Raw genomic sequence first — 12,927 nt, 5'->3', positions numbered from 1 at the left:
AAAATAAAATAAAATAAAATAAAATAAAATAAAATAAAATAAAATAACAGCACCACCACCCCACAGTAAAATAAAATAAAATAAAATAAAATAAAATAAAATAAAGGATAGAGGACTCCTGAAAAATAACACCAGCATTGTTGACTTCTGGCTTTTACATGCATGCACATAGGCATGTGTACTCACACATACGTGTGGACTACACACAAAAGATACAAAAGGGGAAAGAAAAACAGAGTTTTGTGGGGAAGTATGAAGGAGTTTGTCTGAAGAACCACTTACCATTTTCAGGAATGTCTCTTTGCCCAACACACAGCCCTGGGGGTGAAAAAAACCACTCATGAGGCATAAGTTCCTGCCTGGAGTCATGTGGTCATTCTCCCTGGTCCTGAGAGGCACCCGGAGAACACTATCATGTTATCACTTGGGGTTTCCCTCTCAGGAGCCGCATGCTTCCTACTCTGAGCTGTAGCTTCAGCTCATTTCTGGGATTGAGCGTTATCATCTTGTTGCTCTTATTCCAAGGGTCCCATCAGCTTGTTTCAGCTTACAGTCCTATAAACTCCCACAAACCTTTCCAATGTTCATCCCTATCCCCAAGCTTCATAAGTCACCATGTCTGCCAGACCATGGGTCACATTGTCTGGGTCATTACTTCTCCTCCAGGGAAGGGGCATGAGCCTTGTAGGACACTGGGGAGAAAAGAAGGTAACCTACTCCTGATGGTACAAGATCCCATGAGGGAAGATGGTCATGCTGGCATTTGCCTTTAATCGATGGGCTGGAGAGATAGCTCAGAAGTTGAAAGCACTGACTGCTCTGCCAGAGGTCCTGAGTTCAATTCCCAGCAACCACATGGTGGCTCACAACTGTTGGGAGCCGCGGCAGGTGCTGGCAAAGTCCGCCATCGCTAGGTGGCGCTATCAGCCATAATTCTTCCTAGTAAACAAGTAAATTGCGCATGTGCCATGGTAAAAGCCCGCCAAAGTTAAAGCCCATCCCACGGTGTTTGGCGCGCAACGAGTAAGCAGCCAATCAGAGGTGAATACACCGCTCTAGGGTTTATAAGCAGTGCCACCCCAGGTCTTCTTCGTCTTCTTCCACCATTTTGGTTTTTGGGAATAAACGTGTTCTTACGGAAGGATTCTGGTGTGTGTGTGTGTGTTCTTGCCGGCGAGACACTACACGCGCGCCTCACATTTGGTGCCGAAACCCGGGAGAATTTACCATCGCCGGCACTGTTTAAGAAGACCCTCCACTCCACGCGTGGAGTGAATCCAGAACCGTAGAACGAGGTAATGTTCTCTGAGAGACAAGTTTCGACTTGATTTATTTCGTCTCCCTCCCCAGTTGGCAGGAACCTTAGAGGCTCTCGCTATGGTGTTAGTATCGTTAGTTTTCTTCCTTCTGGTTCTCGTGAGGGTTCGGGGAGTGGTAGATGGATTACAAGTCAGCATGTCAGAAACAGAGAAAGAATGGAAGCGCCTAGAAATTCAGAAAGGAAAAGAGAAAAGAGATATATTAAGAAAATCAAGCCTCCCCGAGAACCAATTCATGGGGATGAGAGATGAGAGGAAGAACACTCTTGGGAGAGACGGGAGAACAGGAAGCCTCAGAAAGAAACCTCTTTATCTGGTAAAGGAGCCAGGGTTTTTACGGCGTGATAGCTCTGAGTCGGAGGGGCTAACTTCCTCCGAGTCAGAAGACTAAGATGAAGAGATAGATGAGGAAGAAAGATGCCAGCCGGATAAACGGCTGCCGCCACGAGATCGAGTGCTTGCGCTAGTGAGGGTTAATTGGAGGCTGTGTTTGCAAGAAGAGTGGTTTGGGGGAGACAGTCTAGGTGAATGAGGAATTGACCCAGTGCCGATCTTGCCTAAGAGGTGATAGCGAAACATAGGTCAAGAGAATTCTAAACAGACATTGCCTGCAGCCTAAAAGCCGCTTCAGGCAGGAAGAGCAGGGTTAAAAAGAATTAGAAAGCAGGGTATTGAAGTGTTAAATTAGCTGCCCGCTACATCTCCAATGAACGAGATGAAAAGTTACATCTTAAATATGAGAGAGAGAGAAAGAGTTTTAAAAAATACAGGTGTCCTCTCTCTGAGCTGTGTCAACAAAAAGAATGAAAAGGCTATTTCAGAGTTCATCTAGAAGCAGAGAATTTGGGAGACGTCCTGAAATTCTCTGTAGTTCTTAGAGGTCCTTCCTTGTTGTTTGTCCTTGGCACGCCAATGTCCACGTGTTTGTGTTTGCCTTTTGTTTCATTGTCTAAATGTTCTGTGTTTGTTACGTGTTCAAAAAGAAAGATCGTTAAAACTGCTTGATCCAACCTTTGGGAGCTAAAAAGGTCTTTTCAGGAATTGAGGTTGGCATAAGCTGCTTTTAAAAGAGACCAGCAGCATTTTGGGTTTTATAAGGAAGCTAAGAGTTGTTTGTCTTAGAAAAATCTCTGTGACAAGGTGCTTTTCTCTTGAAATTACAGCTAGAAAGACAAGAAATTTTGTTTGATCTAAAAATAAGATATATAGCCACTTCATTGTTGTTTCTAATTGGTTTTAAAAGTATAAAAACGTTCTACATGTCTTGGTTATAGACTATTGGCTTAAATTATTGGGTGTGATTAGAAATTTACAACTTTGGTAACGAAAAGTGACGTAAAACTAACTCAGTGTTAGAGTCATTCAGAAACCAGGTGTATAAAGAGTAAGATTTTAAACCAATATCTCTTCAATGAGATTAAAAGCTGCTTCATACATTCATATGTAAAAAATTGGCAACAAAACTTTGTAGCATAAGAGTAGTCTACTTGGTGTTGATTTTAGAAAAAGTAGATTGTTTAAATTGGTTTTGCTTTTGCTTCTCAAAATTAATGGTTATACTCTAATGTTACAAAAGAAATTTAAAAATTTTGTTAAACTGCCAGTATTCCATTGACTACGGTTGGCAGTTGTAATCTTGAGTTTAAAATTTTTTTGATTCGCCCATGTTATGGAAAGGGGGACAGCAGATAGAGTTAAATAAAAATATTTAAAACGGGTTGTGATACAATGCTGGCCTGCTACAGATTAAGAACATTTACATTTAAATTAAGACATACAGACTGGGAACTTAACATGCTTGTAAGACAAGGTCAGTGTGATGTTAATCAGGTTGAACTGCCCACACAGCCCTCAGACCATACAAGCAAAGACAGACTTAGATACTTGTCTTTACAATGAAATTACACCCTCATACAATCAGGGTCTGGCCATAGCTTGCACAGAGCCATAGAGATGGGGAGTGTTTTAAATGTGGAAATTTAGACAGTTTTAAAGTGACTGTCCCAGGAACAGAGGCTTGAACAACAGTCAGGTGACCAAGGTTACCTGACAAACCTGTCCTTGGTGCAGAAAAGATAATCCTTGGGCCAGGCCTCAGGATATAGGCCAAGATTAAAAACATAACAAGAGACCTAATCTTAAATTAATAATTGAAGGAAAAAAGGGGTTTAAAAGATTGATAGATACTGGAGCTATTTAACAATTTTTGGAAGACAAGATTGCCTTCAGCTTGGCTTTATCTGATACTTCACTCAGCTAAAAAGAGTTGGTTATTCATTTAATCAAAAAACACCAGCCGGGCGGTGGTGGCGCACGCCTTTAATCCTAGCTCTTAGGAGACAGAGACAGGCAGATTTCTGAGTTCGAGGCCGGCCTGATCTACAGAGTGAGTTCCAAGACAGCCAGGGCTACACAGAGAAAGTTCAAATTTAAGATTTATAAAACTAATGGGGCACTACAGCCTGACTTGCCTACTCCAGCTGCCATTCAAGTAAATGCATATAAAATTATTATAGATTTAAAAGATTGTTCTATACAGTTCCTTTACCTCCTGGTAAAGATGAGAGGTTTACATTAAGTGAAATTGCTTGTGATTTTTGAGAGCCCATGAAGCCATTCATTAAAAAAGCTTGCCTCAAAGAATGATTAATGGCCTTAAAAAATTTGTTGTTGCTTTAATACAAAATGTTAAAGCGTTTGAATCTCTCAGTATATATTATTCGTTGTATATTTTATTGGCTGATCTCTCTAAAAGAGTTTTTCTACAAGCCCTTGCTCTAGTACAATGAGCTTTAAGATTTTAGAGTACTTGTTGCTCCAGAAAAGTGATTCTCAAAAGTTGTTAACAGATATTAATTGGCTAAAACCTCATTTTCAGCTTACCATAGAAGAACGTAAACCTCTGTTGGATATTCTCAAGGGAGATACAAGTCCTAATTCCCCTTGACAATTAACTGATGAGGAGTAGATAAACACTTTTACCCTCAATATTTTAGAGCCTGACAGGCCAAAAGAAATGGTCAAATAAAAGGACATCTTGACCGGACAATGAAAAGGTCCAGATTCTATTTTAATAAAAGCCAGGGGAGCGGTCTGTGTGTTCCCACAAGAAGAAGACAACCCGTTTTGGCTACCAGAGCGGCTGATGCGGCGACTTGTGATACTGGAAGGTGACACCCAGACAGACCCTCCAGGCTCTGATGATAGCCCTTGTGCTGATCCAAGGGATACAGGTTCCTAGTATTTTTGTTTATTTTATCAAATTTCACCTTTAAGAATTGTACCAATGAAACCTGCTAGATGTCCCAGTGTTAAAATTCTGAAAGATTCACTCGCACTATGGTTGCCAGAGTCACGCGATGGGTTCCCATCCCCGTGGAGACTCCTTCCACTTTGTCATTATTTAGACAAAAAAGAGATTTTGGTATAACTACAGCCATAGTGGCGACGATATTAGTTAGTGCCATTACCGCCACTGCCACTGAGATTGCTATGTCAACTTCTGTTCAGGTGGACACTACCCCCAATTGTCAGCCACGGTGACAGAGACTGTTAACCTTCTAACCTCCGCCAGTACCCAACTAAAAGGCGGGCTAATGATCCTTAATCAACGCCTTGATTTAGTGAGAGAGAGATTAGATATCCTCTTTCAATTAGCCCAATTGAGATGTGAGAAAAAACTGGGTACACTTTACATCACCAGTGTACAGTATAAAAACTTTACTCGTGTAACTAATCTGTCCAGAAAATTGTTTCAGTATCTTACAGGAAATTGGTCAGAAAACTTCAGTGAGACACTCAGAAAATTGAGAGCAGCTGTGGTGAACATCAACTCGATGCACGTGGATCTGTCCCTGACTGAGGGACTGTCCTCCTGGAATTCTTCAGCTTTCTTTTTCTTTTCTTCTTCTTTCCTTTTTTTTTTAAGTGGGTGGGAGTAGGCCTGTTTGGTATGCCCTATGTTGCGGATTAGTATTCATCTTTTGGTTGGTTTGCAAACTCAGAGCTCAACAAAATCTTGACAAGGCTATTATTGGCCAGGCGCTTGTGACCAAAGTACTAGGGGCTTCCCCTGCAGTGTGGTTATCACTGCCTCAATTATAAGCAGTCTCCCCCTCACGAGTGGTGGTGCTAAATGTTAGGCCATCAGCGTTGCACCCCAGAGGATTTGCCCATTACACTGGGTCAGTGAGGAGTCTTGGCCTGGCTGATCCTTGTCTGTGTAGCTGTGGTACCTGAATTTTGAGACAAACAGCCCTTGCACCCCCTAGGAGATGACTCCATTGCACAGGGATGGGTGTTTGCATCTCTTTCTGTTCCCCTTAGCCCTTGCACCCAGAGGACTTGTTTCCATTGCACCTGGTAGGGTAAGGGAGACCGTCTTAAACTATCAGTTCTTGATCACTTATTCCCCCAAGATGGAATTTGCTTGATCGGCCTTGAGTTTGAGTCATAACCGGTACCACACTAGACAGGCCAAGAACAGCCAGATAGATAACTCCATCCTTTTGTCTCCAGGCCAGCTGCCAATTGGTCCCAACGACGGGAATAAGCTGATCCCATATGCCAGAGGTACACCACGAATGGTGATTTTACCCGGTGACAGGCATTACGAGTGGCCACAACCTGGGGCGCACATTCTGAGAATGCCAGGTGTGGGTGCGCGACCCTCATAGCCTAGACAGAGAGCTCACCATTCTTTGGTGCTGGCTGTGGAGAAATGTCAGTCAGCCTAGACACGGGACATTGACCAGTGCCTGTTTAACAAATCAAAAAAGAAATAGCCAGTAGACAGATTCCTCAGCCGCTGCACCCAAGGGCTTCTGGTAAGACACCCTGTAAAGCCTCAAACATTTGAGCACCACCCTCTAAAGAGACTCGACCCGCCGTGAGACCCCCAAATATGGGAGTTACGTAACCTTCCCAGGGACCTCTACCACCCTCTGTTTTTAAAACAAAAAAGGGGCAGATGTTGGGAGCCGCGGCGGGTGCTGGCAAAGTCCGCCATCGCTAGGTGGCGCTATCAGCCATAATTCTTCCTAGTAAACAAGTAAATTGCGCATGTGCCATGGTAAAAGCCCGCCAAAGTTAAAGCCCATCCCACGGTGTTTGGCGCGCAACGAGTAAGCAGCCAATCAGAGGTGAATACACCGCTCTAGGGTTTATAAGCAGTGCCACCCCAGGTCTTCTTCGTCTTCTTCCACCATTTTGGTTTTTGGGAATAAACGTGTTCTTACGGAAGGATTCTGGTGTGTGTGTGTGTGTGTTCTTGCCGGCGAGACACTACGCGCGCCTCACACACAACCATCTGTAATGGGATCTGATTCCCTCTTCTGGTGTGTCTGAAGACAGCTACAGTATACTCATATATATATATATATATATATATATATATATATATATATATATATATATATAACAGATAAATAATTCTATAAAAAAAAAAAAGAACAGCCTGGACTAGGTGCAGAGATCCTGTCTCAAAACAAACAGACTAAAAAGACTGTGTGGAGGGAGGCTGGGAAGGCTGTTCAGTCAGTAAATCTCTCAGTATAAGCAAGTTTGATATCTGGTACCCATGTGAAATAGATCACTGTGGTGGCATGTACTTGTGGTCCCAGTTGCCAGGAGGTGGAGACAGGAGGATCTCTTGAGCTCAGTGGCCAGCCTATATATATATACACACACATATATCATATATGTGTATATATGTGCTCATATATGTATATATGTATGTACATACATATATGTGTGTATATATATGCTCATACACATACAAACATGCATACATACATATAGATAAGCAACAATAATTAAAGAAGAGATCATGAATTGGGAAGTCAGACATGTAAGGAGTTGGAAGGAGATGGCGGGCAGGAGTGGTGCAGATGCAATGTTCCAGTATGATCTTATGAGAAAGAAAACATTAAACTAAAAAATTTTAAAAAACCCTTCATACACATTGTCTGTGAAATTCACTCTCCAAGTTCATGTAACCAAGCATCCAGAAACCACTGGCCCAAGTAGTCTTTGGGGCTGTAGACTGTCCCAGTACCTGACCTTACTTACATCCTGAGAAAGCTTCTGTCAAAAAGAAAAAAAAAATTAAGAAGGGGTAGGTGGTGACACATACCTTTAATCCCAACACCTGGTATACAGAGCAAGTTCCAGGACAGGCAGGCCTACACAGAGAAACCCTGTCTCAGAGAGAGAGAGAGAGAGAGAGAGAGAGAGAGAGAGAGAGAGAGAGAACTCTGTGTAGCCCCTGGCTATTCTAGAACTCACTCTATTGGGCACGCTGGACTTGAACTGAGAGATCCACCTGCCTCTGCCTCCTGAGTGCTGGTATGAAAGGTGTGTACCACCACTCCCTAGCTTTAATTGCAGCAGTTTTTATTACTACAATTAAAACACCATGCCCGAAAGCAACTTGGGGAGGGAAGGGTTTGTTTCATCTTACAACCCTCAGCTCATACTGCATCCCTGAGGGAGGCCAGGAAAGGAACCTGGAGGCAGGAGCTGATGCAGAGACTATGGAGAAACACTGCATCCTGGCTTGCTCCCCAAAGTTTGTTCAGCATGCTCTCTTATCCACCTGAGGGTCACTCGCCTAGGGGTGGCACCACCCACAGTGGTCTGAGCCATTCCACATCAGTCATTAACCAAGAAAATGCATCTGTGTATAGAGATTAGCATAGTCTATGTACAATGACATGCAAATCTGTGAAGCATACCATAAAAAAAGAAAAGAAAATGTCCCCACAGACTTACCTCCAAACAATCTGATGGAGGCATTTTCTCCTGTACACTTGGTAAGCACTGCCAACAAACCTACAGCCCCAGCCCCTGTCTTTCCCCAACTCTGTCTACTACATGTTGAGCATTGGTTTTGCTCACAGAGATTTTTGGTTTGTCCTATGCACTCAGGACACTGATCCAGTGTGAGTTCTGGCTTCAATCCCCACCCAAGTATCTCACCAGCTTTATGATTCCCTGGAGACTGAGTAGGATGACCCTGAACAACTTACGGAGGCAGAGAAGGGAAAGGAGCCTAGAGATCATGGTGGCTCAGCGGCTGGTCCAAGGGTCTTTGCAGGTCTACTACCAGCAGAAGAGCGTGACCAGGGCGTCACAAGCTCTCCAGCCTCAGAGAGTAGGCAGAATTGGTTTTGAGGGAGCTGCTCAGTTCCTTCCTCCCATGTTCACTCTCAGGAAATGTGCTGGTGCTTTCTGTTGCAACATATTCCTATAAACTCCTTCAGAGACTTGACTCACTGGGTCCTCTTCTGTCTCAGTCAAATTTCAGGCTTTATACAAGTAATTTCCAAAAGGCCTAACACTGGTCTTGCTGGACGCATACTGAGCTGAGATTTATGTAAATTGAGAGTCAGATATCATAGTCACTAGACATTGGCCAATACTCCTTTCCTAATAGAGATAATCTGACTCTCCTTACTGAGGAAGAGTGACAGGGCCCAGATAGTTTCTCTTTTTTACCTTCATTTTATTCTGCTGGATCTCATGTAGCCCAGGGCAGCCTGAAAATCACCGAGTAACTGACGATGACCTTGAACTTCTGGTCTTCCTGCTTCTACCTCCTGATGGGCATGTGTCACCATATATGCTTTAGGTAGTGCTGGGAATTGAACCCTGGGCTTTGTGTTTGCTAGACAAGCACTCTACCAGCAAAGCCACAGCCACAGCCACCTCCACCCACCCCCCCCAAATGCATTTCAAGTTCAAGCTACATGAGTGAGCATTAGTCATGATGGCATTTGCCTTTGATTTTTGTTTTAGTATGAGAGTTTAGTTTAGTTTTTGTTTGTTTTGTTTTGAGACCAGGTCTCCAGGCTGGCCTCAAATTTACCATTGGTGAGGATGGGCTTTAAGTTCTTATCCTCATGCTTCAATCTCCTGGGTACTGGGGTCAGAATTTTTCAGTCAAGGAAGCTGCTGAACACACGAAGATGATCATGGCAAGACTAGGCCCATGGCTCAGGAGTGCAGGGCCTGAGTCACTAAGTTTAAACCCCAGTGCCATCACCAAAACCAACTCCAAAAAGGAATGATCATGACAGCATTGTCCATAAAAAATCAGACTAGAAGGAGCCCCTTGAGAATGATAGTCATGTTAGAATCATAAAAGAGAATGATCTCAAGCTTTTGCAAGAATAAATAAATAAAATGCATGTAAGCCCATGAAGTCTCAGAAGCAGCATGGAGTATGAAAGAACCTGGACACAAAGAATGTGTGTGGTCCCACTCTAGCTATACGGGGCAACTGCAGGCAAAACTCAGTCACAGAAAAATCCAGAATGGATTATCTAAGAGGAAGCAGAAACTGACTGGAGAGAGGAGGGCCAAGAGAACTTTTAGGAGTGCTAGAAGAGTCTAGTTTTTGTCTACACAATGTGTACACCAAGGTGAGAGAAAAAGATCTGATAAATAATATGCATGGCAGATGATGGATAATAGAGGGATGATGGGAGACAGAAGGATGGATGGATGGATGGGTAGATAGACAGACAGACAGATAGATAGACAGACAATGTCATAGTTTGGACTTGGTATGGCTATTTTCAGCTTACAAGATCAGGCAACTTTAAAAGATGGGGCCTAATAGAAGGTCTTGAATCTCTGGAAGTGTGCCTTTGAAGGCAATAACAATATTCTAGTTTTTTTCTATTTCCTTTCTTCACAAGAAAACTAGCTTTTTTTTCACTATCTAATTCTGCCATGATAAGCTGTCTCAACAGAGGCCTCAAACAGTGGTACCAACCAATCAGTCTGAACCTCAGAAACCATGAGCGAAAATGAAACTTTCCTTTTTTATAAGCTGATTTATCCTGAGTATTTATTACAGAAACAAGAAGCCAACTGTCATACATATCTAGGTAGAGAGCTATAATGTCCCTAAAATGTGTCCTAGGATTTGTACAGTTTCCTTTGTTAATGATACCACTCATTAAAAACATTAGGATACAAACATAGGTGAGTACTTAGAGTGCTTGCTTAGAAAGCACAGTCCCTGGGTTTGATTCCCAACACTGCATAAAGTGAGCGTGGTAGTAATCCCAGAACATGGGAGATGGAGACAGGAGGATTAGATGTTCAGGGTTAAGGCTGTAGGGATTGATCAGCCATAAAGAACATTTAGGGGGCTAAAGGGATGGCTCAGAGGTTGACAGCACTGACTGCTCTTCCAGAGGTCCTAAGTTCAATTCCCAGCAACTACATGGTGGCTCACAGCCGACTATGGTGGGATCTGGCGCCCTCTTCTGGCATGCAGGTATATATGCAGGCAGAACACTGTATACATGATAAATACATGTTCTTTTTTTTTTTTTTTAAGAAAAAAAAAAAAAAGAACACTCAGATTCTTGGAGAGGACCCGTGTCCAGTTCCCAGCACCTACACAGAATGGCTCACAACCTGTAACTCCATACTTACACTCATGCACGCATGCAGACACAGTCACATACAGATTTGTTGCTAAAATTCCTTCTCTGGGAAAGTTGTAAACATCTACCTACTTCTTAAGGTCCCAGTGACAAACAGACGTGTGACTCCACCAAAGCTCACTCTAGACCAGCAGTTATCAATCTGTAGATCACAGCCCCTTTAAAGGTCCCATGTCAGATATCCTGTATATCAGATATTTACATTAGGATTCATAACAGTAGCAAGATTGCAGTTATGAAGTAGCAATGAAAATAATTTTATGGTTGGAGGTCACCACAACATGAGGAGCTGCATGAAAGGGTCGCAGCATTAGATAGGTTGAGAACCACTGCCCTAGGGGAATCAGTGAGTTGGTTAAGCTTACAGAGAATGGATGAAGGGTTCTGGGAAGAAGCATGAATGACCTCAAAGCAGCCACATTGTAAGATCTTCACCCAGCTTGGTGAGGACTTCCTGACTGATGGCTGCATAGATGGTACCACCTCAATAGTCCTTCCCAACCTATATCCTTCTAGCCCCCAACTAAAGCCATGTGCAATTAAAACAGAATTGCATAAACCTAGGTTGAGGTAGTGGATACTCAGGCAAGAACGCCATGACCCTCCCCAACTCTCTTTCTATGGGGAAAAGTCAACAATCACCGAACACAGCTGGGACAATTTTTTCTTGACCTCACAAAGATAGTGGCAGTTGAGCTCATAGGATAGTCCTGTACAACACACATAATTAAAAAAATAAAAGTCTTTCTTGAAAAGTAGGTAAATAAATAAATAATTTTTTTACAAGAAGGAAATAAGTCTTCATTGGAAATTTCAAGAAAGGGAACTCCAATGTGGCCTCTGGCCCACCCCTGCTTCCTCATCTGACGCCTTCCCTCAGGCTTTAGCAATTCCTGTGCTTCTGCAGAACTGAGCACACACAAGTATCATGAGGCTGCCTGGTCTGACTGTAAGGCATCTCACTCACAGCTCAGGCATCCAGCTGAGCGTGTCACTCCACAGGCTTCTTCAGCTCTTGAGCCCTGGGGTTCTTCCTCTTGAAGATAAGCAGAGAGCAGTATCAAGTCCAGAGAGGAGTATTTGACTGTGAATACTCAAGATGGATTATGATACCAGAATTGGAGATCAAGATGGGACACCAACAGGGGCTGGCCCAGTGGTTAGGAGCACTGGCTGCTCTTCCAGAAGGTCTGAGTTCAATTCCCAGCAACTACATGGTGGCTCAGAACCATTTATATTTGGATCTAGTGCCCTCTTCTGGCACGCAGATTTACATAGAGACAGAGCACTAATATACATAAAATTAATTAACTAATTAACTAAACATACATACACAAGGATATGACACACACAAAAAGATGAGGCACAGGCAAATCAAGGAGGCGGGGGGGGGTGGGGGGTACAGAAGATGTAATGGAAGGAGGGCTGTCAAATGCTGCCCTCTGGATGAGGCATGGCCTGTTACCTATGCACATCAACTCAGAGCAACTGTGGCTACCTGCACAAGATCAAGGCACTACATGTAAGTCTGTATATCATGTGTATGCCTGGTACCTGTGGATATCAAAAGAGATTGTTAGATCTCCTGGAACTGGAGTTATAGATGGTTCTGAGCCAGCATGTGGTTACTGGAAACTGAACCTGGGTCCTCTAAAAGAGCAACAAGAACTCTAGCAAGTGAGCCATCACCCTAGTCCCTACACGTGGTTTTCTGCTAGGTGAGATGGACAGCCCTCCCGTTTAAGGCAATAATTTCAACAGATAGGATATAAAAGTTGGTTTTAATTCTTATTCTACATATTTTTAGTTAGTGTGTATCCATGCACACATGTAAGAGGTGTGCAGAGGGGACAGAACAACTTGTAAGAGTCAATTATCTCTTTCCAGGCATCAAACTCCAATCACTGGGCTTGGTGGTAAGTGCCTTTACTTGATTGGTCATGTCACGAGCCCCCAAAAGTGTTAGCCTTTAAAGAAAAGGCATCTTTGATTGTTGGTAATTACCACAGTTCAAACTTCTTAGCATTAAAAAGACATCATAAAGAAGACAAACTTTATATTCTTATATCTCAAAGCAAAAAAAATAAATAAATAAAATAACTAAAATGGGCCTGGAAGATGGTAGAGCCAGCAAAATGTGTGCTGTA

General features: G+C 43.0%; 1 protein-coding gene across 1 annotated transcript in view; it reads right to left on the bottom strand.

The window, feature by feature from the left end:
• Window positions 1–8,416, bottom strand: part of LOC114627300 (T-cell-interacting, activating receptor on myeloid cells protein 1-like) — a 14,857-nt gene extending 6,441 nt beyond the window's left edge. The window contains 2 exon segments of the mRNA XM_028775018.1: window positions 283–318; window positions 8,348–8,416. Coding sequence (XP_028630851.1) covers window positions 283–318; window positions 8,348–8,381 — 70 coding nt within the window. The 5' untranslated portion in view covers window positions 8,382–8,416.
• Between the last annotated feature and the right edge of the window lie 4,511 nt (window positions 8,417–12,927).

This window comes from Grammomys surdaster, unplaced genomic scaffold (assembly GCF_004785775.1).
Source record: "Grammomys surdaster isolate TR1022 unplaced genomic scaffold, NIH_TR_1.0 252, whole genome shotgun sequence".
Taxonomy (NCBI): Eukaryota; Metazoa; Chordata; class Mammalia; order Rodentia; family Muridae; genus Grammomys; species Grammomys surdaster.
The sequence above is the reverse complement of the archived record's forward strand: the minus strand, read 5'-3'. Positions and strand labels throughout refer to the sequence as shown.